The 27,502-nt window shown below is 34.3% G+C and overlaps 1 protein-coding gene across 1 annotated transcript in view; it reads right to left on the minus strand.

Annotated features, from left to right (window-relative positions):
• The window catches only part of Vta1 (vesicle trafficking 1), a 117,349-nt gene that overhangs the window by 51,535 nt on the left and 38,312 nt on the right, over positions 1–27,502 (minus strand). The window contains exons 3-5 of the mRNA XM_090411764.1: positions 16,579–16,706; positions 6,507–6,582; positions 323–446 (exon numbers count right to left, since the gene is read on the minus strand). Coding sequence (XP_090267890.1) covers positions 323–446; positions 6,507–6,582; positions 16,579–16,706 — 328 coding nt within the window. The remainder of the gene's footprint in view (positions 1–322; positions 447–6,506; positions 6,583–16,578; positions 16,707–27,502) is intronic.

Consider the following 27,502-nt stretch of genomic DNA (forward strand, 5'->3'; position numbering starts at 1 on the left):
ATGCATGCAGAAATAAGTAGAAATGCTGCTGTTTTTTTTTTTTTTTTTTTTTTATCTCTATCTCTCACATCTCTCATTCTGGGCAACTACCCTTCATTTTTTTATGCATATATTTGTAACTCATATCTTGTAGGCAGCAGAGCAAAAAGAATAAAACATAATAAAGTCTTTAGATATCTTGAAGTTCTTAAATAATTATCATAGCAATTTCAAAATTAATTGCTCAAAATTTTATAACATATACAAATAAAGCTTTATTTGTTTTTATTACCCCCCCTTTCATTATGTCAGCTTAATAATAGGCATTCATGCAAAAAGTTACCCATAATTCTGAGTTCATCATCATCTTCATTATCCATAGGTCCTGGAATAGGAGTTTCTCCGTTCTTCAAACAATTATGAATATAAGCTGCTTTCCATTTAGCATATTTCCTATGCTGGGCAACCTTAATTGAAAACAGGTTTTTTTGAAAAATATAAATATAACATAAAAATAGGTATTATCAGTAAATTGTTTTATAGATTTTAGATATGTACACATATCAGCCACTGAATCAGAAACTTTTATTTTACGTACAGGCATGCGACTTGCAATACTAAACCTCTTCAATTCCCTGCATAGTTCAGGGAGATATGGGTTGGGAATAGCCTTCATTAAATGCCTTGGTCAATTGCCCACATAGGAAGTTCTGTGTCATACAAGCCTTTTCAGATGATGGCAAACTCTGACAGACTGTCTTAGGACCACAGTCACACCTCTTAGAAAATAACAAAGTGGGTTATCTTCCACTGATTAAACTTGGGATATCTCACCTTTTGAGAAACTAGTCAGCTCTGCTGTTTTCAATATTGTGGCTCCAGCCAGACAAGCACAACAATAAGTCCTTTATCAAACTCTGAAAGATCCTTTGTTTTTTCCCATTGTGATCAACACTATTGACAATTACTGGCCAGCAGCATTCTTAAATAGTTGCCTAGAGCACATGAAGGTGCATGTGACCAATTATTGTGCATATACGCTGCACAAGTGGTGTTTACGTATATCTTCATAAAGGTTTCTAATTTAGTGGCATGCATGAGTAATTTTTATCAATAATGCAAATAAATGATGCTGAGTACTGAGTTTAGTAATACAATTAACTTAAAAAAAAAAAAGAAAGAAAGAAAGAAACACTGGCTAAGAGACTAAAATAAATGGCTCAATGGTACAATACATCTAAAATTATGCCTTGCTTTAAGTGTAATCTGGAATGTATTGTGTATTGTAATTCCAGATTACAATACACAACATTATTATATTCAGATAAGCAATTATAAAATAGCAATCTAAACAAGCAATTAATGCTTTCACATTGTTTCTATTATCTATTTTATTCATGCTTGAATCTATAGATGACTAAACTTGAATACTGCATAGAGAATTCTTACCATCATCAAATTCTTAATATGTCCCCTCACAAGGAGTGTGCAATGTACTATATGATTAGGTTCATCTTATTATTAAATTCCTATCAACAATAATCTGACAAAATTAGTCTTGTCAGTACTCCAAATACTGATATTGTCAAATCTTACATTTTGGCCCTTAAAACTACTAGCACCTATCCATCTAAATTTCAGTCTATCAATCTAGATCTCACCCACAATGCTTCCTTCAAACTACTTCTAATCTCACATCCTCTGGCACTACAAAAGGTGCCAAATGAAATGGCCTCCGGAAATTCTACCCCTCCTTTCCTTGGTTCTCAAACATTGTGCTCCAGAGCTAATATCTGTCCTGGACAATAAATCATAGAGATCATTTCTATGATCTATTGTACACAGCTGGTGTTTATTCCAATGTATGGAAGCAATCGCATATCTAATCTATTCTAAAATAGGAAGACAGAAGTCTACCATCAACTTCTATTCACTTGCACTTACACCCCTCTCTCTCACTCATTCTGATGGCATCACTGTTATTTTACCCAAAGATAAAGCCGATGATCTAGCTTCTCTCTCTTCTCTCCTAATTCCTGTACCACGGGAAATCACTTCTTACCATATCAGAATCTGAGCACTATATGCCTCATAGTTTTCCAACAACAACAACAAAATCAGAAAATGATTAAATAACTTGGACACTTAAGTCATCTGGTCCTCATGGAATCTTTTCAAGTGTTCTCAAACATTGTGCTCCAGAGCTAACATCTGTCCTGGACAATAGATCATATTGTACACAGCTGGTGTTTATTCCAATGTATGGAAGCAATCACATATCTAATCTATTCTAAAACAGGAAGACAGAAGTCTACCAAACTACCAACCTCCATCCTCTCCAAAATAAGGGAGAAAGTCATCAACAGCCAACTTTCAACTACCTAGAGTCCCACCAGATAATCAGCGACCACCAGTACAGATTCTACTATTCAAGATCCACAACGGACTATTTACCTTACATCACCCACCACTGGATATGTGCTATGGAAACTGTTGGAGAAAGTTTGCTGTTGCTTGACATTTACAGAGCTCTTGACCATGTATAGCATCAATGCCTGCTAAACTAATTGACATCCTTCAGCCAACCTGCCACCCCACCCTCTATAACTGGAGTGCCAGTTTCCTCTCTGGTCATTCACCGTGTGTCATGGTGGATGGCTTCCTCTCTTTAAACTGCACTACCAATGCAAGAGTACTTCAGGGCTTTGTCCTATCACCTACTCTCTTTCTCCTGTATATAAACAACCTACTCTCAATTACCACTAATCCAATCCACAGCTTTGTAAACAATAGTACTCTCCATTCATTCTACTCATTTGACAAACCATGTAGTGCATAGCCATTCCAAGAATCAAGATGATATACAACCAATGCCTTTTTTTTTTGTTGATTTGTTGAATTGATCTGTTACCTTCAATGCCATCAAAACACACACAGTCTTGCTTTTTCTCTCACAAAACAGATCTCTTCATCACTACCTTTGCCTTCTGTAACACACAACTCACCAGACAAACTGAGATCTCTGCTTGAACTCACACTTACCTTTAGTCTCTTCTGGCATAAGCACATAACATCAGTAGCTTTCTCAGCATCCAAAAAACTAGGCATCCGCTTTCATTCAAGATGCTATTTTACACCCAACCAACTATTTATAAAAAAGTCAAGAGTTGGTAGGGTGTAAAAACACCAAATTCTCCATCTCTAGAATACTCAATGCTTGGGATGGTGCACCTAAAACTTCTCTAAAAATTCTTAATCCTGTCCAGAAGAACAGGAGTTCAGCTCATAGATGTAATTGTTTTAGCACTGCATCTATATTACAGATACTTCGACAGTCACTGCTCATTGAACTGGCAACCATCATTCCTCCACCTTTTGTGGCATCTGTTAATACAAGAGCAACATCTGCCGCATTCCATCATTGTGCAACTGCAAACACATTGAACCACCTTCTCCTCGTTCTCTTGTATTCCATCTACTTCTGTCCTCTTGAATCTTGAACAGTCTTCTGTAAGAAGTATTCTCAAACAACTACACTCTGCAACTCTTCAAAAATTGTCAACAAACTTTATCTCAGTCCTCGCATGCACCCCAACCACGGCACTGATGTACTTATAGGTCCTTTGACCTTTTATGTATGGTATCGATCTAAAAAAAAAAGTCTTCCTCTACCATCCCGACATGAAACACCTGTTGTGCTAATCTTTCCTTTCACATTCTGTTTAAATGATCATACTATCTTAGCTCTGTCACACATTCTTGAATGCTAACAATATCAAGTTACATTCTAATATCTTCATTTAATATGATTCTTCTATTGCCATTCATTCATTCATTCTAATTCTTCTCAGAATACTCCACTGTGTGTGGTCTTCTAGAGTCTTGGGTCAAGTGTTTTATTTCTAACCCCACTTTTGGATCTTATACTATCTGTCTTGTATATTGCTAGTTTAATGTTTTGGTTAACTTTTCTCTTATTTTTTCTTATTACCAAGGGTACCCTTGGGGGTACCCTTGGTACCCTTGGTACCCCCAAGGGTACCAAGGTACTTTAGGTTTGCAACCTTTCATGGGATGGGAGTGATATTAAAAAAAAATAATAAAAAAAAAAGTTTTACATGCTCCCCACCATATCAGATCTGCTTATTTCTATTGTCTATTTGCAGATTTAATTTGCTTAAATTCCCTAAATAGCCAAAATATTTTACTTGTTTTACTTCAATATTTACTTAATTAATGCGCTTGATGTTTTCCACATTCCAACCTATTTTCATAATTTTTGTCTTTTTATTACAGATGTTCATGTCAAATTTACTAAAGCAGTTATTCAATTTATTGCAGAGCCCTGAAGACTTGTACTGGATTGATATAAGAGTACAACATCATCTGCCTAAGGCAAAGAGCTCAGCTGAATATCTTGAATTCAAATTCATAATGGGATCTATATAAATGATAAATAACTGAAGATAGCATCTTATACCTGATTTTACATCAAACCATCTTCTTGTACCTTAAACTTACAGACTATATATTGTACATCTCACTTACACCATATATTTGCAGCATTTGTACAGCTTAGTCACATTATCATATGACTTTACCAGATCTTAGAAATAAATGCAGATAATGTTATATATCTGTGATTTCTCAACTATCTGTCTTAAAGTACAAATCTGATCCAGACAACCTCTATTTGGCTTGAACCTAGCATATTCTTCCTGAGTTTGTCTTCCACATTTTTCTTTAGCCCTTTTCAAGAATGTTTCTATAAATCTTACCTGGAATAACAGAGTAAGGAAATGCTGTAATTCTCACATTGTTTCTCTTTTTATAGAATGGTACTAGGAGAGTTATACTCCAATCATCTGGAATTTGATCTTCTGGCTTAAGCCTTTTGAATTATGCCTTGCTGCAACTGCAAAACTTTTAGAATTCTATATTTTGGTATTTCTGATTGAATACAATCTAGTGTCTTTTCACATTTAGGTTTCTGATGGTCTTTTCTTCCTCAAGTATTGATATGTACTTGCAATTGCATTCTTCATGAATGTTTTCTACTACCATGCTGTCAAATCTTTTAAAGTAATAACTACAAGTTAAAATAGCTTTATCTTCGGTTCACATCACTTTATCATTTCTGATTACTTTTACAGTACTCTTTCCTCCATTTCTAAGCAATTTTTTTCCAATAGCTTACAGAATATTTTGCCACCTTCTTGGTATTTATCTTCCATATTTTTTACCAGTCTTCCCATGACTTTTGTTTAGCTACTTTATGCAATACTTCATTGTCTTACATTTTTCTCATGTTAGAAACTTAATGGAGTGAAACAGCACTCAGGAAGTAGTAAGATTAAAATACTATTTAATTCTTCCAATATTTCATATGTTACTGAGACATAATCAGGGATTACAATGACACTGTAATACATACACACAAAGACAACACAAAACTAAGTGAAACAAGTGGGCAAATCCATAGTAGGCCAACTTGCAGGATAGGGCACTTTGTATGTATACTCTAGGCACAGAAAGAGGAGGGAGTAAATTTTTAGTGGAACATATAACGTTAGCAAGCTTTTGGTAGGACTTGAAAGCCATGTGTGTAGAGATTGTATTTCTTTAAGACTCTAGTCTCCATAGCTTAGTCAGCATAGACGAAGCCCTTTCGTCAGAAAGACCTGGATTTGATTCTCATCAGTTACATGAGGAACTTTTATCTGTCTTGAAAGGTGAATTAGCCGATCTCATACAGAGGCAGGGGATTTTATGCTCCCCAGAACAGGCAAAGTGGCCGAGTGAACAAACATTCCTTACAGGACATAGAGGTCTACATTTTTTTTTTTTTTTTTTAAATATAAATCATCCCACTAAAAGAATATAAACTTGCAAACATGGTAAAGGAATAGACTGTATGGAGACCCTGCTCTAGAGATAAAATAAAAAATTTTTCAAGCCATTTCAGACTCCAATTACTTTTCTTTTTTTTTTTTTGAATGACTTTCATCAGTAAGCAATGAAATTCATTAATGTCCTAAAGACATTTACAAACATCCATTACCATAATGGAATTTGACCCCATACAGAAAGGAGTGAAGATGCTATTCATTCAGCCAAATATGCTAGCTAACCCTTAAGCAACTCCCGACCTGATGCTCTAACCTTGCAAATCACATATATTAGTTGAGGACCACATACTACTGGACCGGTAACAGATTACAAGGATAGGATTTAACAGATCTATCTTAGTGAAAACTGGTTTAGAAAGACAAACTTTGCTGGTTGGCTGTGTGTAACAAAGCATTCACAAATGATAATGACTTACTTACTTACTACACAAATGGAAGATAGTACTTGACAATTTATACTGTTGTTCTATTATTTGTGACATGTCTCCCAAAAAAAACTGGCAACCGTATGAAAATTTTTCATATTACTTCTTAATCAACTTCATATGATTCATGCAAGAATATAATAATTGTCTTTACTATTTAGAACACTTTGAAACTACATTTCATTTTACATACCTCATCACTTAATTCTCCAAAGGTTGTGAGAAGATCAAAAATCATGCCAGCAGTATAGAATGATTTTACCACATTTCTAACAGAAACAAAATGTTATTTCAAACATTGATTTATATCTAGGATTGTATTATTCAATGTTAATAAAAAATTAAGTTTTTTCTTTATAATTTAAAAATTCAAGAGAGAAAGTCGATCAACTATTATCATAAAAAAGTATGATTTATATAAACAAATTTGTGTAGTTTCATTTCAGTAAAATTTTTATTTTATTTTGCTGCAGCAATGTTCCACAAAGATTTTCAGAAAACTACTTTTACTATTGGAAATAAGCATTATTACTTAAAAATATTTGTTTGTGACTGTAGTTTCTAATTTTAGTCACTCTATGGGTTTGGAGGTAAACTACTTTCTTCTATTTCATATTACTCATTATCATATGCCACAAGTATTTTTGAGAGAAATCATGTTCTTGGAATGAAAATTTATTCTTTGAATCTATATTTAAACAGAATGAAATCTATTAAATTTACACAATATGCTCTACATGCCAGATTTTTAATTATGAGTCCCTGGATTTTACTGCTTAAGGGTAAAAGACACATTAACTGGGAGAAGACTCTCACAAAGATTACAAGGAATGAAAAAAGACAAGCTTCTGACCAATGTTTAACCACCACCTTCCTGTACAACCTATATGCTGAAAAATCAAGGATGGATTCAGCTACGTGAGATTGTATGATCGCATAGCTTCATTAGGTAAATATGACTTCTCCACTGCTTCCACCTTGGTATCACCACCTCAGGGTCTGGCTCTCACTGACGAGACCTCAATAAAGGTCAAAACCGGTCTGGGTAGTGGCTGTTCCCTTAATGCATAGCATTATACATGTCCATAAGGAGATGTGCTTTGCATTATGGGAGATACTAAGACAAGGAGAGATGAGCGCTTAGTCCACCTTTACCATTAGTTGCCTCAGTCCTGAAGGGATACTTCAGGTGCAAACTTTGTTTGCTTACACTTGGATAAAGGATTAAACTAAATTTATTATTACACATAGCTTCTGTTTTAAGCAATGTAAAATACAAACTCACAAAACCAGTCCATCCTTGTTGTTCCAGAATTCAGAATGATTAATGCATTCATGTTAATACTTCTTAAGCACTATCAATGTAAGAGGCATGAATAGAAAACATGTAGAGCTAACAGATGAATTACACAAATACCATTCTGACATACTACTTTGTTTTACTAAAATTAAGAAGACAAAAACAAGTGGGATTTGTTTAACTAATACAATGATTTTTTTCACTGGATATCAGGAAAAAGAGAGGGCAACTATGATATTCAACATAAAACATTACTACAAACATTTTGAATGTGAGGAGCATATTTCAAGTATATTTCATATTTCAATCCATAGAGATTCTAACAAGGAAAAAGGCTGAGGGATTTTTGAAATCATTAGAATAGATGACATAAAGAAAAAAGAAAAGCCAATTCTTGCTAGAGACAAAAACAGCAGTATAGGAAATAATTCACGCACGTATAAAAATGTTCTGCAAAAAATTGAAGAAAAGGGCAAAGCTAATAATAAAGGTAAGTAATAGCAAGATTTTGGCTCAGGATTTGAACTAGTTATTATCACACCATGCTTCATTACTTAACATTCCATAAATGCACATTGTTATCCATTAAGTCATTGTTGATGTCTTCAGATTGGTTAAAGATAAAAAGCATACAGGAGAGTCTAATCTACACTAGTGAGCACTACCTAGTACTGAGCCGAATAAAACTGAATATGCCATTGAAAAGAAAAACATGTACTGCTAATGTTCAGAATGTTTAACTTTGCTAAGCAAAGTTAAACAACTCTCAGATGGGAATTGTAATTAACGAGCTCCATGGCTAACATTTATCCACCACAGAAGCTCAAGAATAAGAATATATAAAAAGCTACTTGTTACGAAATCATTATTAACATCACCAGAGACCTCCAGGGGATTAAGGACTCAATCAATAGAGGCCATACATCGCCTACACCAACTGTCATATCCTCTTAAACTCATTCACACTAGATGCACTCATCACTTCAAAGGACAAACTGTTCTACTCACTCACTGTTCTCAAAAAAAAAAAAATCTAGCCTTCATCCCTTTCTTAACTGCATACAAACTTAACTTCCATGGATGTCCCCTTCTCATTTTCCATATAACAAAAATTTTCATCAACTGATATCTCATAACACCCTTTCAGAAGTTTATTAAACTTCTATTCATCTCTAACAACCTTTTTTTTTCTCCTGACTAAAAGTATCTATAGTCCATCTGTCCTTGTAATCGACATTCCATAATCCTGATATCATCACTGTAAAACTTTTCTTTGCAGCCTTTTCACAATTTTTTTATTCCTGTGGAAACCAGGAGACAAAATTTGTGCACAGTAATCCAAGAGTGCAGTTGTATCAAGCCTTGTAAATAAGTAAAACGACTTTCTTATTCTTACAAGTCAATGTTTGTTTCAACACTGAATTATTTCCTCTGAGTTGCACAGGCTGGCCTCGATTAACATAATTTATTCATCCCACAAGTGCATCATGCAAAATGGAAACACATTAATTGAATATAATCAACAGGAACAATTATAATTAGTCCTTAACCTTCAGGAATGCTCATAAGGAATTTTTAAAATATCTTTTAAATAGCACTTGAACTGAATACCATGTAAAAGATAATGAAAATATACTGTAATTATGCACCAGCTTGGTTGGCCGAGTGGTTAGTGTACTCTCTCCCCCAAATCCTGCTAAAGGCTTATGTTTGTGTCATTAGGTGGGAGATGAATTTTATTGCCTAGTGTGAGACCACTGCCCCGCTTATTGGAGGCCTGAAGTGGCTTGAAAAAAGTTCCATGTTTGGTCTCTAGAGCAGGGTTCCCAGACTATGCAAAAATAATTTTATACATAAAATTGATAAAAAATGAAAAGAAAAAATCCTTAGCCCATCCATAGTATAAACGTACTACTATAGGTTTACTAATAACCTTCATGTGTATGATAACATTTCTTATCATACACATTTCTGATGGCCTTTTCACCCCCCCCTCAACCAGTCAATGTTTTTTTTTTCACTCTTTCCTTTATAGTACACCCACAAATATGAGACCTTTCGACACTTCTGCATGTCAAAAGAAGGATAATCCATTTCGATAATAGGGTAATCAATCCATATTGTGGGATGAGTGTTTATTATTACATGTCGGAAAATTAACTTCTCTTTTATGATCGTCATAGTTTTTAAAGTGATAACTATTTTGCTTGTATAACAGTTGGAAAATTTTACATATAAAGCACGTAATTTTTGCGTGTTGGTGACCAATTCGTACATCGCCTGATTTCTTTCTTCCCTTCAACATGAATTGACTCTTCTTGGCAGTCTGCCAACAATAGCTCTCACTTATGTGGTCGGACTATATCCATAATTAACAGGGGTAGAAAATTTTAATTTTTAAATGCAAATTCTGCAAGTGACTTTATTAGCAGGAGACAAACAAGTAGAATGTCTGTTTCTGATGGATGATGGAACACACTGAGGCAGGCAGTGGACAAACACTTGTTTATGGCGTGCCCTATGCAGGTAAGCTTATCTCGTGATTCATATGACATTTCCTTAGAGATAATCATGCACTAAACTTATTGGCCACCTGACATACAGTAACCTTAGTGCACGATTAAAATATTTTTCACTATTACATAAAATAAGATTACATTAACTGAAAATTTGCATTGTGGAAAGGAAAGTAAACAGAGGTATAATTTTTTCAAATCATGGTAACTCAGAAATGCATTAATCAAACTTGCATTATGCAAGTCCTAGCTGCATTTGTAATTTTTGCTATGTGAACTTTGAAATTAAACTTACTATCCCCCAAAACTCCAAGATCTCTAGCCTCGGCAGTTACTCCAAGCATACTCCCACCAATATAATATTCCGTTGGATATCTCATATCTCAAACTTTACATTTGCTAATACTAAATTGACAGTCATTATTTACCTACACTTCAAGTTTATTCAAAACTTCGCCAGTTGTCCTACCTATCTGCATCATCAGCAAACAGCAATATCTCCTGTCAAGTCCTTCCCAAAATCATTAATATCTAGATTGAACAATAATGATCCAAGAATGATCCCTGGGATACATTACTGGTCACCTTGAAGCTGGCACATTCATCCCTTCCCCCATATTCTAATTTCTGATATCTGTCTCTCAGTCCCTACTTATCCACATCAGTAATTTATATTCAAATCCCACATCCATAATATTTTTATGCAACAGCCTTTCAGGTGGTGTCCTATCAAAAGACTTAGCAAAGCCGATATGATCAAATTGCTCAGATATGACGTCACTTTAATAAACTTATACAAAGTATAGCTTGTCTTTCAATCCATCTCTATATGTGAGTTTTTAACAATTCCTCTAAAATCTATAAAATCTTCAAAACCACTCCAAAGATTCTGAGAGGTAAACTGGGATTATCATACAAACATGTCAAAGGCCTAGCCAGTTTGCTTGAGCATTTCTTTAGCATATGTGCTGATAACCCACCTGTCTCTATTATCAAATTATTATTTAGGTTATGCAACCACCGAACCTCATTTGCATGGACCTCTATCCCTACATTCAATGTAGTGGTAACACTATAATGCATACACCAGGTTGATAGATCTTAGTGAAGTGAGTACTCATTTGAACAATTGCATTTGCTTCTAATACAAGGTAAAGGTGGAGTAACGTGCAGGCGCAAACTTGACTTACACGTCTGTTTGCTTACTTGGGAAAAAGGATTAAACCTAGCTTATAAAATTGCTTGGTATCTTTAATATACTATATACCCAAGGTAAAAAACTTTCTGCATCTTACTCTCATCCTGAGATTTTTATTTAATAAGGTCAAAGTACCTTGTGGCAACTTGTTAGGTAAAATTTATAAGCTCTGCATTACTTCAACCTTAGCATTTTTAGGTCTGGCTCCCACTGATGAGACCTCAATAAAGGTTGAAACCGGTCTGGGTAGTGGCCCCTGCCTTTTATGCATAGCATCATATATCTCCACAAAGGGATATGCTTTGCATTACGGGTAAATACAAAGGAAAGTGATCAGAGCTTACTCCACCTTTACCACGAGTTGCCTCAGACTTGCACTACGAGCAGGTGCAAACTTGACTTACATGTCTGGTTGCTTACTTGGGAAAAAGGATTAAAACCTAGCTTATAAAATTGCTTGCTATCTTTAATATATATTAATATATATATATATATATATATATACACACACACACTAAGGGGCTCCCTAGTTTTTTTTTTTCATACAAGTGACAGTATGGCTCTATTGCCTCTTCTACTCTGCTGGAAAATTTACTGCTTCTCTCTTCATCAGGGTCAGCCCCTAAGCATTGCTGCTTAAAAACTTTGACTGTATGACAGAAACAATTTGAAAAATATTTTCAAATTGTTTCTGTGAAATCTCTTTGGGCTTGTCAGCAATTAAATTTTTTCATATTCTTCAGGATCTTCATGCTGTGCATCTAAATGTAGCAGGTCGGAATCACGCAATTTCTCAGAATGAGATTTAATTAACTTAGCTTCATTTGAAAAGTCTCTAAAATCATTTGCACAATGTGAAAAAATGTGCTTCCAAATGGCTGCATATTGCTAGCAGTAATTTCCTTCGACTTTGTGACTCTATAACCATGTTGGAAGTTTTTTCCCCACTTGGTTAGACTATAATAAATTTAGTTTAATCCTTTATCCAAGTGCAAGCAAACAAAGTTTACACCTGAAGTACCTCCAGGACTGAGCCAACTCGTGGTAAAGGTGGACTTTGGTCCACCTTTACCATGCGTCCTTTACCTCAATCCTGAAGATACTTCAGGTGCAAACTTTGTTTGCTTACACTTGGATAAAGGATTAAATTAAATTTATTATAGTCTAACCAAGTGGAAAAATAACTTCCAACATCTTTCTCTAAATCCAGAGTAATTTAATAATAACGTGAGACACCTTTTGGCAACTCGTATAGGTAAATATATCTTCTCCATTACTTCCACCTTAGTATCACCACCTCCGGGTCTGGCTCCCACTGACGAGACCTCAATAAAGGGCGAAACTGGTCTGGGTAGTGGCCCTTCCCTTAATGCATAGCATTATACATGTCCATAAGGATATGTGCTTTGCATTATAGGGGATACTAAGACAAGTGATGAGAACTTAGTCCACTTTTACCACGAGTTGCCTCAGTCCTGAAGATACTTGAGGCGCAAACTTTGTTTGCTTACACTTGGATAACGGATTAAACTAAATTTATTATAGACTTTATAACCAAGCTGAGATTTCTCTGATTTGGCAAGAAAAGTCTTGGAAGGCATTCACTTTCCAAAAAAGGTTGGTTTCACTGACATTAAATATTTGTTGGTCACAATGGTCTCCTTCTTCCACAATTTTCTTCAAAATCTCTGGATAATTTATGGCCACCTCCTATCTGCACTTGCAGCTTCACCTGCTATTAGAACATTATGTAAGCTATTTCTCTTTTTGAAACACTCAAACCAACCAGCACTAGCATGGAATTCTTCTTCTTTTCCATCATTGATAGCCCTTTCTTTCAAGGTTGCAAAGAGACTTAATGATTAGATTTAATAAGGTCAGTGCTTAGCAGGATCCATTTTTGATTACAATCTTTGATCCATGTAGAAAGAAGTCTCTCTAATTCAATCATTATAATACATTTCGAATGAATTCATGATGCACTTGAAGCAGCCTTACCTATCTCTTTGTATTCAGCAGCTTTGCTTAAAATTGCTCTTATAGTTGATTCACCCATTTTTGTGTTCTTTTCCTATCTTTCCTCTCTATTAGCCTTGTACATTTTTCTTTATTATTTCAAGTTTTATTTCCAATGAGATTACTTTTCAAATCATTTTCACACTTTTTTTTTTGCTCACTAATTCTTTTACTCACGATTAAAGGTTGGGAAAATACTTTCAAATAAAAAAGTAAGGAAAACAATTGCAAAGGAGGCACAAGATATGATCATCAAAATGCTATGTAATTAGCAGATGACATAAATTTTGGCAGTAAATTTGGAACATAGTATACATGAAGATGTGTAGTATGCCATTAAAAAATAATTTTGTAAAATGTTTTAAATCGGTAACTAAATTATTTCATCCTGGTGAGTGATTTTTTTAAACTAGTTAGCCATAAAAAATGTATATAGATAGAAAATTTTTGAAATCTGTAACATTAATTTTTAAGATGTATATAGGCGTACTAATCGAATCTGGGTATAGAAAAAAAATGATGCACTAATTGGAGGTGCATTAATTGAGGGATTTAACAATGGAGATCCAATCTGTGACATCTGTTACTGATTGGAAACAGTAGAACGTGCATTCTACAGTTGCCCTCTGCATATTTGGAACAGATTATATAACGTACTGGGCATTCCATTACTTACAGGTTATTTTTTTTTGCAGTACCCGCCACCTGTCAGCAATGGGAAGAGAATTTTGATTTTTATAATTAATGAATTAAAATGCCATTTATGGAAGGTTAGAAAAAAGCATGGATTTGAAAATCAGCAATATGACATCTAAACGCTTTATAATATTGTATTGTGGAAATTTCATTGTTCAGTCAGACGATTTTTGCATTTAGAAAGAAGCATTCTAGGAGATATCAAATTTTTGACTAGATGATAGAGATCACCCACATTATGCAATATTCACCAGGGGGAAATAAAATTCTGCCTATTCTTGCTATGAGAGGTTTTTTAAATAGTTTTCTATTCTCATAATTCAATGTGGCCTTATAGTCAATCGCAGGGATGACTGGAAGCAATCCTAGGCAGAGAAGGCTAACCACCTGGATATCAGTCATCTTTGCGCTTTATTTTCTATTGCTTTTGGTTGTTCATCTATGAGATTAGTGAAAAAGGAAAACTGATAGCCTTTGGTTATACGATGATATAAGAGAGCTGAGGCCTTTTCTCTATCTCTCATACTATCTGTCTGTCTTTTCTTTCTCCTATTACTATCTAACTACTCTAGGCCTATGATGTCTCTTTACTTTTTTACTTCAACAAAGGTCAAAACCGGTTTGAGTAGTGGCCCTTCCCATAATGCTTAGCATTATACATGTCTGTAAGGATATGTGCTTTGCATTATGGGATACTAAGGCAACTGATGTAAAGTCATTAGCATCTATATACTAGTAGCCCAGCCATGAAATGACTTCTTTCAAGTGAAAACTCTGTTTGCTTACACTTGGATAAAGGATGAAACCAAGAATATAATTTCTTGGTATCTTTAATTTATGGTTATAACCAAGTGAAAAAACTTTCAACAAATATAACTGTTCATATACAGTACAGTTTGAAACTGTGTAGATTTGATTCAGCATATTTGAAACAGCTCTAGACAAACGCACCAAATTCATACCTTCAACCTGCAACATTTGTAAAAAAAATCCCAACAAATCAAATGCAGAAGACTTGCTACCTGTGGAAATGGCAACCAAGCCTTCCCTCACTGAAACTACTGAGTGTGACCAAGGCAAAACATTTCCCACTATTCCACAAGCAGTTCACTGCATACCTCCTCTGATCTTTTACCAGAAAGATGACATAAAAATACTCATTAGTTTCATCTTTAGCCATTATCTCACAGATAGTCAGTTTCTAAATTGTCTCTTCTACAGATATATCTATTGGTACTATTCAGCAGAAATGGCATCCATCATATCCACATTTCTGCTAAACATATAGTAACACAAGCAAAACTACTCGACATTCTTTTACGGTTGAGGTGCTGACTCACCAAACCTGCTATTCCCACTCACCTTTCGTTCCACCTCAACCTCCAGCTTAACGAAAAGAACGTGAACAGATTATTTTGCTCTTGCCCACAGCACACATGACATTTATTTGATATTTTATTTATTATATGAAAAATAATAAATAAAATAAAAAATGCAATAAATCAGTCTCCTGGTCAACCCCAATTATATTGCACATTCAAGCTGTCATACTGTTCTGGCATCTATTTCTGTGTTACCAAAAAGATATAAGAATCAACTATCCTTAACATTTAGCTAGTCAGTTAACTATCATTCTCATTACTCTGCCACCTCAATACATTCAAACAGTAGCAAAGGAGCTGCAACTAATCTATAATATGTATTCTTTAGATGTTATTACTATTAAAGCATTGGTAAAACATGAATAATCTCGGAATCAAAACTGATGTGATTTATCAGGAAATTAAATTTTTTTTATATATAAATGGTAAACCTACTTGAAATAATGTAATTAGAATTATGGTGATGCACTAAATATTTCATAGCGCATTTCTTCATCACACTGTTAACAGACTTGCAAAACTCTTACATTCAATTTTGACATATTGCAAAAGCTGTTATTAACTCGAAGCACAAGATGTTCAACATGTCCAACAACAACAACATTAATAAGAAATTAGATCAATAATTAACAATATTTTATACTTTCTGTTCATTATTTCTTTTTTCTACTTATAGGTTACTAAGTTTTCCATATAATGCATTATTTTTGCTTATTATTTACTACATAAGCTTCATCTAATTTTTAAATGAGAGAAGACTAACTTACATGTCTTTTCCTATGTAATAAAAATGTATTACTTGATGTAAAATGGGGAAAGAAAACAAAATGATATACTATATGTAGCATTTGTGTTACACTTTTTTTAAAATAAATTTACAACTTCTTTTTATATTCCTAAAAAAATTTAACTACTGAAATTCTGATTTTTAAAAAAAGTTTATAAAATAAACTATTTTATAACAGTAACTTAAATAGACAGCAATTTTCACAATAAAGTTTTTCTAGGCATCAAAAAACATCAGAATCTGTTTTTTACATTATTATAAGAATAGAATGGAATCATAGAATATGTAATGACAAAAAAGGACAATTTAAAACTAACTGAAATTTAAATATACAACATCATCAGAGAATACTAAAACAAATATATATTACTTATTAAACCTAGCTGCTCTATCTTCACCATCAGCCCAAAGAAATAATTTAAGACCATAATTTTCAACATGTGCTTGAGCTACTATCTCACTGGTAATAGCTTCATTATCATGTCTGGTTTTTTTTTCCTAAAAAATATAAAAAGGTAATAACATTCTTATCTTCACACATACATTTATATAATATTTTTGCCATTTAATTCATTATTTTGAAAAACTTAAAATGATTTCATAAAAACAATTAAAGATATTTATAGAGTAGAACATTGATTGATTATTTGAATTAATTGGGATCAAGGTTAGTTTTGGTTAATCAAACATACATAATAACCAAACATTTTGAAGAAAACAATGTATATTACATTTATTTTGAACTTACATTATTATAATTGCATTACATGGTTTCAGCTATAAATGATAGTTTTTTTTTTTTTTTTTTACATAAACACAAATAAACAGACATGAGTAATTGTAGACAAATAAGTACAGGGTGTTCGGGATAAATTTGACATATTTATAATTAATTATATTTTTCCGTAAGTTACATGTATTAACACACACTTCTCTTCATTTAAAAGTTTGGACCCTTCTTCATTCACATACAAGATGTCAGAAAGGATGGACAGCTGGAACCCACCTGAATCATGGAAGAGAATAACTTGTATCATGATGATTCGTGCCCGCCATCAAAATAAGGATATTACGACTGCTGCCCAATGCTCCCTGAATACAGTAAAAACAATCAGGCATGAACTAGAGACTTGCAATGGTGACTACGAGGATGTAGCAAGAAGAAAGATCCCTAGCAGACGATCTGATTGCGTTCGTACAGCAGAATTCCTCGCAAATCTGCAGGAACAGGTGTTGAAGAACCCTGGCATTGGAATTCGGGCTTTGTTCGTGGAGTTGCTAACTGTAGTCAAGCCCTGGATAACAAGGGTAGCCAATGGTAGGCCGTATGTATGGCAGCAGGATTCGGCCCCTTGCCACACCTCTGGGAAAAGTCAAAAATGGTTGTCTGAAAATTTCTACGACTTCACCAGTCCAAATGTTTGGCCTCCAAACTCCCCAGACCTTAACCCCATGGATTATTTTGTATGGGGCGCAGTTGAAAAAGACACCAATCGCACTTCCAGTAATACAAAAGCCCAGTTAATGGATAAAATTAAAACAGTTTTTGCGGCCCTTCCCAGGGAGACTGTAGCATCAGCTTGTTCGAGGTTCCGAAGCAGAATTGAAGCTGTGATCGATGCTAATGGTGGTTATTTTGAGTAAATCTTGTTGATAGTATTGTAATTAACTCTGCCTGTAATGTTTTTTTGTCAATTCATTAAATTTAATAGATACAAAGAAGATTTTCTTTTTCCTTACGAAACTGTCAAATTTATCCCGAACACCCTGTATATAATGAATCTTGGAAAGGTTTATTTTTAATATATGTAATATTGATTTCTTCAAACCATGCAAGACTGTCAGACTATCTTTTTTTTTTCATGGCAAGGTCTTTCTAGAACAGCAGAGGCCTCTGCATGGGTTTGCCTGCTCCAAGCTTCCTCTTCATGATCAGAATCACTTTGGTTAAGTCAGTCGATTCTTCATCCTGGACTAATGCAAATATTTCTTCTTCTTCAGTTGAACAATTGAACGGCCAATGGTATAATAGAGATTGACACATCAGTGACAACAATGCATATATACTGCATATATCATTGAATAAATAATCGGAAACAAATGTATTAAGCAGCAGGAGTAATATTTCATAACAACCATTGCACTAAAAGTGGATACTGTAATTTTTTTTTTGGGAGGGGAGGGGACAGTGATTTGAATGCATGATAGTTCAGATAATCAATGTTTTACTGTATTATGATACTCACTTTACCAAAAAACTGAAATTTTCATTTCTGTGATTATTTATATCATCAACCTTACCATAAAAGAAAGCTGATATTTCAATTGTAAAAATATACAGTAGACTAAACAAATGTAACTTTATATTTATAGAAGATGAAGTTGTACTATAATGAGATATACAGGCAGATCCTGAGTTTCGGGGTAATTTTATTTCTAGCATACATCATAGAGCAGGAATTTATTTCCTATAGACATAATCTGAAAAACAGGGGTTACATTCTCAACAATGAAATTTTAAATTAACTGTAGTAATGTCAAATAAAGGTCAACAAAAATCATAGTTTTGTTGACCTTTATAATAAGGGGGATAAATTTGAAATAAGATGGTGAAAATGAAGAGCAATACAGCCACTCTTTGTAACATGAAAATGGTAACTGCTTTATGTTATGTGATTATACAATTACATGTGCCACACTAGAAAATTATATTTATTTTATAAATATTTCATCTTGTGTCATGAGCAGAATGCATGTGCCTACTATTCTACTGTTCAGATTCCTTACTACTGTTCTTCGCTCACACTGATGTTGTCTTAAGATACACACGATGGAACATTTGACTAGTGGCGTGCTGCAGAGTTCTGTACTTGAACTGCCACTATTTAATTTGTTCATTAATGATATAGGAAAGGATCTGAGAGAAACTGTCCAATTATTTGCCGATGATGCAAAGTTGGGTAGAGCAATAGTTAATACAGATGATGTCAAAATTTTGCAGAATGATTTGGATAGATTGGCAAATTAGGCAAAGGAGAATAGATGTCAGTTTAATGTGGCAAAGTGTAAGTTTATGCATTTTGGAGTAAAAAGATTACCAGCTGTATACCACATTGGTGGAACTGTACTCCAGAAAATTGATGAAGCCAGAGAGCTGGAAGTGTTAGTGGATAGGGAGTTAAAGTTTAGGGTGCAGGTCTAAGGAATGAACCTTACAAGAACAGGTTGAAGATTTGTGGACTACAGTAACTGGTTGAAAGGTGGAAAAGGGGTGATTTGATTGAGACATTCAAATTACTGAAGGGTTTTTACAAGATTAATTCAGAGGAAATTTTTCAGAACAGGTCTGGTGGTGGGAGAACTAGGGGGCCATCCATGCAAACTGAGTAAGAGTATAGTTAGCTAGGGTGTTAGAATTAGGTTTTTTTTGCTTGGAGAGTAGTGAATGAGTCAAATAGGTTGCCAGAGTCAGTTGTGAGTGCCATGATTGTGAATGAGTTGAAAGCAAAATATGGTAGTACTACACAAATGTTGGATAGTTCTTGACATAATGTTTAGGGCCTTCCTCGATGAGTCTAAGGACTCCTTGGAGTTGCCCATAATAATAATAATAATAATAAAATAAATATAATTACAGACTAATTAGTATCTCAGGAGTGATGGTAAAAGTACTGGCAAAACTGGTCAAAAAGAGAATTAAGAAATGGGTGGATAAGAATATCACACTCTATGAGGGGCAATATGGCCTTAAGATGAATCAGTTATTCCTTAGTTATTTACTAACTTTTTATAATAGAGTGACAGCTGAGTTCGATAAACGGAATGGCTACATGGAGATTCAGCTGTATTTTGCAAAGGATTTGACACAATACCACATGGATATGACAATCGCTATATGAAGAAGCAGATTCCAGGAGAAAGCAGGTTATTAGTGGTGTGCCACAAGGTTCTGTGCTAGGACCACTACTGTTTATGAGGGTGGTCTGAAAAGTTCTCAGCCTAACAATGAAAATACAAATTTATAATTTCAAAATTATTTTTATTTTTCAACATAATCTCCCTTAAGACTAATACATTTATTCCAACGATGAGCCAGTGCAATTATCCCATCCCTGTAGTGGTTTTCAGTAAGATCTGCAAAATACCACTCTACAGCTGCAATCACCTCTTGATTCGAAGAAAAACACTGACCAGCGAAGAAGAGTTTTAGTTTTGGGAAGAAATAGAAATCAGAGAGAGCCAAATATGGGAATAGGTGGATGTTCCAACAATTCATAGTGCAGAGCCCTTAATTTTTCCACTGCCAAAACACTTTTGTGAGCAGGTGCATTATCCTGATGAAAGTTGATTTTTTCCTTCTGCAAAATGGGTCTTTTCTCACGAATTTTTTGCGTCTTGTATGGTTAAAAGATCGGAATAATATTTCCCGGTTATTGTTTTACCCTTTTTCAAGATAATTAATAAACAAAATGCCTTTAGCATCCCAAAACACCGATGCCATGACCCTTCCTGCTGATGGAACTGACTTTATCCTCTTTAGCGCTGAACAACCGTCATCTGTTTTGACTGCTGTTTGGATTCTGGTGTGTAATTGTGAATCCAAGTCTCATCCATAGTAATAAATCAATGCACAAAATCAGTTTTATTCTTGTTAAAACGCTCCAAGCACTGTTCAGAGATTTTCATGCGAGTGCGTTTTTGATCTGCTGTGAGCAAGCATGGCACACATCTTGTGCAAAGCTTTTTCATATGCAATTCATGCAAAATATTGTATATCCTACATGTTCTTTTCAAATGCCTATAGTCTCAGCAATTTTACGCACTTTGACCCGCCAGTCATCCAATACTATATCGTGCACTTGATCAATGATTTCTGGTGTTGTTACACTTTTTGGACGTCCTTCACGTGAATCACCTTCAAGGCTGGTGCGGCCACGTTTAAACTCGGCAGTCCATTTCTTAATCGTCAAAAATGAAGGAGAAGAGTGCCCATAAACTTTTATGAACTTAGAATGAATTTCTTTTAGCAGTAAACCTTCTTTTACAAAGAATTTTATAACTGCACGATACTCAATTTTATTCATTTCAAGGGATACCAACAACACTTTTGGATGCCTATGACAGATGTACCAACTTAGAAAAAAAAATCTTGCTGATAGTGTAACCATCTATGGTCGAGGCAGAGAACTTTTCACCCTCGTATTTCATACATAAATAATATAGGAAATAATCTGAAGGGATTCGTTTGTTTGCTGATGAGGCAAAATTAGATAGAGTAATAGTTTTAAACAAGGAGATATGAAGAGCTTGCAGGATGATTTAAATATATCAGTATGGGCAAAAGATAATGGGTATCAGTTTAATGTGAAGATATATAAAGTTATGCATTTGAGGAGATAAATAGATTACAAGCTGTGTGTGTACCACACTGATGTAACTATACTCCAAAAAAACAGATGAAGCTAGGGATTTGAATGTGGTAGGAGATAGTTTAGAAGATATATTGCTAAGGTTGCCCAGGTAGCGAGATTACTTGGCTATTGAAGAACACACTAACAAGCAGAGATAAGAATACTGAACATGTCTTCATTTAGTTATGCTATAAATTAAATATGCAAAGAAATTATATTATTGGTTTAATCCTTTACTCAAGTATAATCAGACAAAGTTTGCATGTGAAGTATCTTCCTTACTGGACTATCTGTATAAAGACTAATGACTTCACATCAATCCCTTTAGTATTCCATAACATAATGCAAAGCATATATCTTTCGGGTGTGTATAATGTATGCATTACGGGAAGGACCACTACCTAGACTGCCTTTATTGAAGTCTCATCAGTTTCAGCATTTATATCCGATCTAGAGTAATTTAATAATAAGGTGATACACACTTTCACTAGTTGTATATGAGATATATATAACTTCTGCATTGCACCTTGGTATCCCTTCTGGGTCTGGCTCTCCCACTGACAAGATCTCCGTAAAGGTCGAAACTGGTCTGGATAGTGTCCCTTCCTATCATACATGCCATTACACACATACCCAAAAGGATGCGTGCTTTGCATTCTGGGATACTAAGACAACTGATGCGAAGTTGTTAGCCACTATATACAACTAGCTCAGCCATGAAGATACTTCACGCACAAACTTTGTTTGCTTACACTTGGATAAAGGATTAAGCAAGAATATAATTTCTTGGTATCTGCAATTTAAAGCAAAGATAAGCAGGTTATCATCCCTCTTTATAAGTCCTTGATATGTCCACATCTTGATCACTGCACTCTGGTCTAGTCATCTGGATTTCTTGGAAATGAAATAGTGGAGAGAATCCAGAGGCAAGTGACCAAGATGGTGAGTGGTCTGTGCATTACTTCCTAGAGTGATTGAGGACAAATTGAGGGTTTGTGGGTTGCAGAAGTTGGTTGATAGACAAAAAATAGGAATATTACAAAATTTTAAGTCATTTAAAGGACTTCATAGAAGTGATGCAGGAGAAGTGTTTCAGCACATGGCTAGAGGGGAACAGAAGAAGAGATCATCCCTAGAATTCAAATAAGATTGCGAGGAGTAGATTTTAATTCGTGGAAGTACCAGTACAATAATAACAATATTATTATTATTATTATTACAGAGGCACCTCCATGAAGTCTGAAGATATCTCACAAGAGACTCAAACTATCCACTCAATAATTATTGCACCTCACTTTGAACTCATCAACAGATAAAACACTCATGACTGACTTTAGCAACCTATTCCACTCATTCACAAACTCTCCAAGCAAAAAATCTAATCCTTGCATCCTTGATGACCACAATCTCACTCAATTTCCAGGGATGACCTTTTGTTCTTCCTTTTTGTTCTGCCAAGTGCTGAAATATTTCCTCCATTAATTCTAGAAAAACCCTTTTATGAACTTAAATGTTTCTATCATATCACCTCTTTTTTTGCCTATAAAACAACTTTTGCAACCCACAAACCCTTAATCAATTCTCATAGGGGGCATTCCACAGACCACTCAACCATCTCAGTCACTCATCTCTGGATCCATTCTACAACTTCCTCATCTCCAAGAAATTCAGGTGATGATGGATGTGAGCACAGCAATATAGATGTGGACATATCCAGGTTTCATAAAGAGGAATGGCAACTTCCCTATCTTTGCTTGTGTGTTATTCAATAACCAAGTAATTCTATGAGACATCTTCACCGCCTTAACATTAGTCCACTGAACGTCATCTCTCTATCTTCTACCATTTTCAAATCTTTAGCTTCATCAGTTTCCTGGATGGAGTAAAATTCCAGAAATGCAGTACCAGCTTGTAATCTTTTAATCCCAAAATGCATAACTTCACACATTTTCACATTAATCTCCTTACTGGCCAAGGTGGATGAAATAGTCAGGCTACCCTAACATTTTTCATGGATCAAAATTTTATTGCCATTCTACCTTTTATCATGTAATTGCTTACACTTATTCCTCCATTGCCATTAATTCCTTAATGGTGTATTTAGAGCAATTAGTGGATTAAATGGAATGGAGAGACCTTCTTATCACTTGATTTAAAGTGTTGTGTTACTTGGAAATTATCTGTTGATAATTTCCTTTACTGTCCTTCGATATATGACCTTTTGTGCTGCACAATTTATTGTATCTCTTCCCAACAATAAAAACGAATTTTACATGTTCAAAAATAATCAATCCTGAAATAACAAGAGATCAGCCTTTGTTATGAATGCATTTAATAGTAGCAAATTTGCTGTCTTTTATTCTTCAAATCAGTGCAATGGAACAAAACAATTTATGTTCTTTCATTTTACTGACAATATAGAAGTATTTTTGTGGACTTCAAAAACTAGTTGATAGACGTAGGAGAAGAGATATGATAGAGGCATATAAATTATTAAAAGGGTTTTATAGGATTGATACTGATAACTTTTTTAAGACCAGTGCAGGAAGGGAGAGAATAAGGGGGGTCATCCCTGGAGATTGTGTAAGAGTGTGATTAACAAGGGTGTCAGGACTAGATTTTTTGCTTGCAGGGTTATAAATGGGTGGAATGCATTGCCAGAGGTGATTGTGAATGCTTCATCTGTGAATGAGTTTAAGGGGAAGTATGACAGGTATTGTGTGAATAACGGTTAGTATTTCAATGTTGGGTGTCCCGCAATGAGTCTTTTGTCTATGGAGGCACCTTATATATAATAATAATAATTTTTTACACAATTTTCAAATGTTTGTTTGCACAGAAAATTATGTTAAATATTTATAATTTTTTAAAATAGCATTTATTGAAATAAATATGACCTTTTACTTTCTTTCCTTGAAAAATACCATTATATGGATCGTCACATTTCAGTTTTAGAATTTTTTTTTTGTTGTTATTTTTATGAACAATAAATGATGTTAAATTGCATTACTCGGTTTCTGATTCTGAGACTTTTTTGTCATTCTTATAATATAATTATGAGAGTGACAGTATGTACTTCACATTTCAGCATTCGAAATCTATAACTTCATTTAACCATCAAGAAATGAAATAATTATTCTCTTATCCGTCTATATCCATACAATTTCTTTGCTATTTGATTATTCTAACCACTACTTTCTATTCTTTGAGTCACAGTATTCAGTTGTTTAGGGAATAGCGATAAGCTAAAATTGTAATTTTTACTAATACATTATTGTTTGTTAAGATAAAGATAAGAAAAGTCTTATCTTTATGTGATGAAAGTTAGATATGTCATGAAAGCTAGATAAAGAAAATAGTTAACACTATTTTCTGACCTTTAAAAAAAAGGAAGGAAGGAAGCTGAACTGCATGAAAAAATTTTTCTGTATTTCTGTTTAGAGAGAATTATATTTTTCCCTCTCTGAATATGTCATAATATAATTTTTTTAAATTTACTGTTTTGTAATAAAAACAAATATTAATGCTACTTTGAAATTTTCTAATCTGTGGCACACACTTCTATGAAAATTTAATAGATAAAGTTTTAGTATTGGCACACACTGTGTTTTTATTTACTAAAAATGATCTTATAACAGATAGATTTCAAAAACCATTTGCATTAGGTAGGATAATGGTACACAGAATGTTTCAAAAAATTAAGAAATAAAACATCTTAGAAATTGATTTAGCCAATGATTCAGAAATGTTTTGAAATATAATTAAGGCATCATCTCATATATATATATATATATATTGATATAATGCTTTAATTATATTTCAAACATATATATATATCCCACACGAGAAATTTGGAACCCATATCACACCAGTGCTCTGTGTGGACAAGGGAAAATGTTCGTTATTTATTTTTGGTGAAATAATTTACTTTTCAATTTTAACATGTTTTTCCCTGATAAAAACAGATTTCATGAAAAACAGAATTTGAGTATTATGAAATAACATGGGCATCTTCTGTCGAGTATTGCTCTGTATTTGGAAAATTGTATGTTCTAATAGTAACTGTTTTTCTTTTTTTTTCCATTAGAAATAAAAATTTGATAATAAAAGTAATAGTCAATCTTATTTTATTCATTTTTACAGAGTGAATGAGAATAACAGAATATTATATTATTATTATGTAACTGTTATTATAGAATACAATTTACATTATGTAATTGATATAAATTGATATGTATATGAAAAAGCATCTCTTTATCCCATTTTTAGTAAAATATCACAACAACATAACTGGTAATTAGCTTACGGAATTAACAACGCATATAAAGGATATTAATTAAAGGCAACTTTAATGAATAACTTCAATATTTCGGCAACGTCATGTTGCCATCTTCAGGAACATAAAAATATGGTATGTGCACGCAGGCACTAACAAAAGCAAATGACGAAGAAGGCAAGAAACTAATATTGTTCCTAAAGTCCTAATGGTGCCCTCTGGCAGGCTAATTTGGTTGTCTTGGCCATTGAGCTGAAGTTCTCATAATGTAAGTCTCCCAAATTTGGGGTAGTTTCATGCACCCAAATTTGTTGAGGTTTGGAATGTTTTTTTAGAGCTGATGATGATTTCTTGAATAATCTTTCGTACTTAAACTTGCTGCGGTGTATTATTTTAGTTTTCTTCCAACGAATTCTATGGTGGGTATCTAAGGCATGGTCTGCCAGCCCAGAGTGGCTACTGGTGAAACAGGATGTAGTCTTTGTGTTCTGAAATCCTGATATTTGCTGTCCTGCCTGTTTGGCCAAAGTAGGACAGTTTGCAGCTGCAAGGGACCTGGTATACACTAGGTAGGTCTAGGGGAAGTGGTTGGTCTTTGGTAGAGCGGATGAGGGATGCCAACTTTTTATATGGTCTATAACAAGAAGTCAGGTCATATTTTTTGAGGATATTGGTTATTTTCTCAGAGGTGCCCTGGATGTAGGGGATGGTGATAGATTTGGTGTCATCTTTATTGTGGAGGGGGGTTGTGGTTTACTGGTTTTAGTATTTTTTGGATTTTTTGGGGGTTATAGTCATTGGCTAAGAAAGTGTTGAGGATGTGGTTTAGTTCAGTCGTTAGGGCATCATCATCTGAGCAGATTAATTTTGTCCTGTTATATAGTGTTTTTATAACCCCATATTGTTGTTAGGGGAATGGGATTGCTGGTGAATGTATCTGCCTGCATGGGTGGGTTTTCTGTAAACAGAGAAAACCAAAGATCCATCAAGCTGGCGAGTGATTAAAGTGTCTAGGAAGGGTGTTGTTTTCTTCTTTTTCTAAGGTGAACTGGACTCTGGGATGTTGGTTGTTTAAGTGTGTTAGGAAGGAGTGGAGTGTATCTGAGCCATGTGGCCAAATAGTGAACACATCATTCACGTATCGAAGCCAAATAGTGGGTTTTTGTGGGGCTGAGTTTAAGGCTTTCTCTTCAAAGGTCTCCATAAAGAAATTGGCCAAGGGTGGGGAAAGTGGTGAACCCATGGATGTCCACTCTATCTGTTTGTAGAATTTTTCTTGCCAAACGAAATAGCCTGAGTTCATTGTGAACTGAAATATCGGGAGGAAACTTGGCTTGGATGAGCTCTAGGGTTTCTTTGATTGGGACATTAGTGAATAGGGAGGAGACGTCAAAACTGACCATTTATGTCAGCGTGTTGGGGTGTAAGGTTTTCTATACAGACTTTAAAGTGGGCTGAGTTTTTTTTATGTGTGATGGTGTTGCCAGTATAGTATGTGAGCATTTTGGCTAAATGTTTGGCTAATTTATATGTGGGGAAATCAATGCCATCTACTATGGGACGTAATGGCACATTTTGTTTATGTATTTTTGGGAGTCCATATAATT

This window comes from Typopeltis vanoorti, chromosome 22 (assembly GCF_054136105.1).
Source record: "Typopeltis vanoorti isolate ZY-2024b chromosome 22, IOZ_Tvanoo_1.0, whole genome shotgun sequence".
NCBI lineage: Eukaryota > Metazoa > Arthropoda > Arachnida > Uropygi > Thelyphonidae > Typopeltis > Typopeltis vanoorti.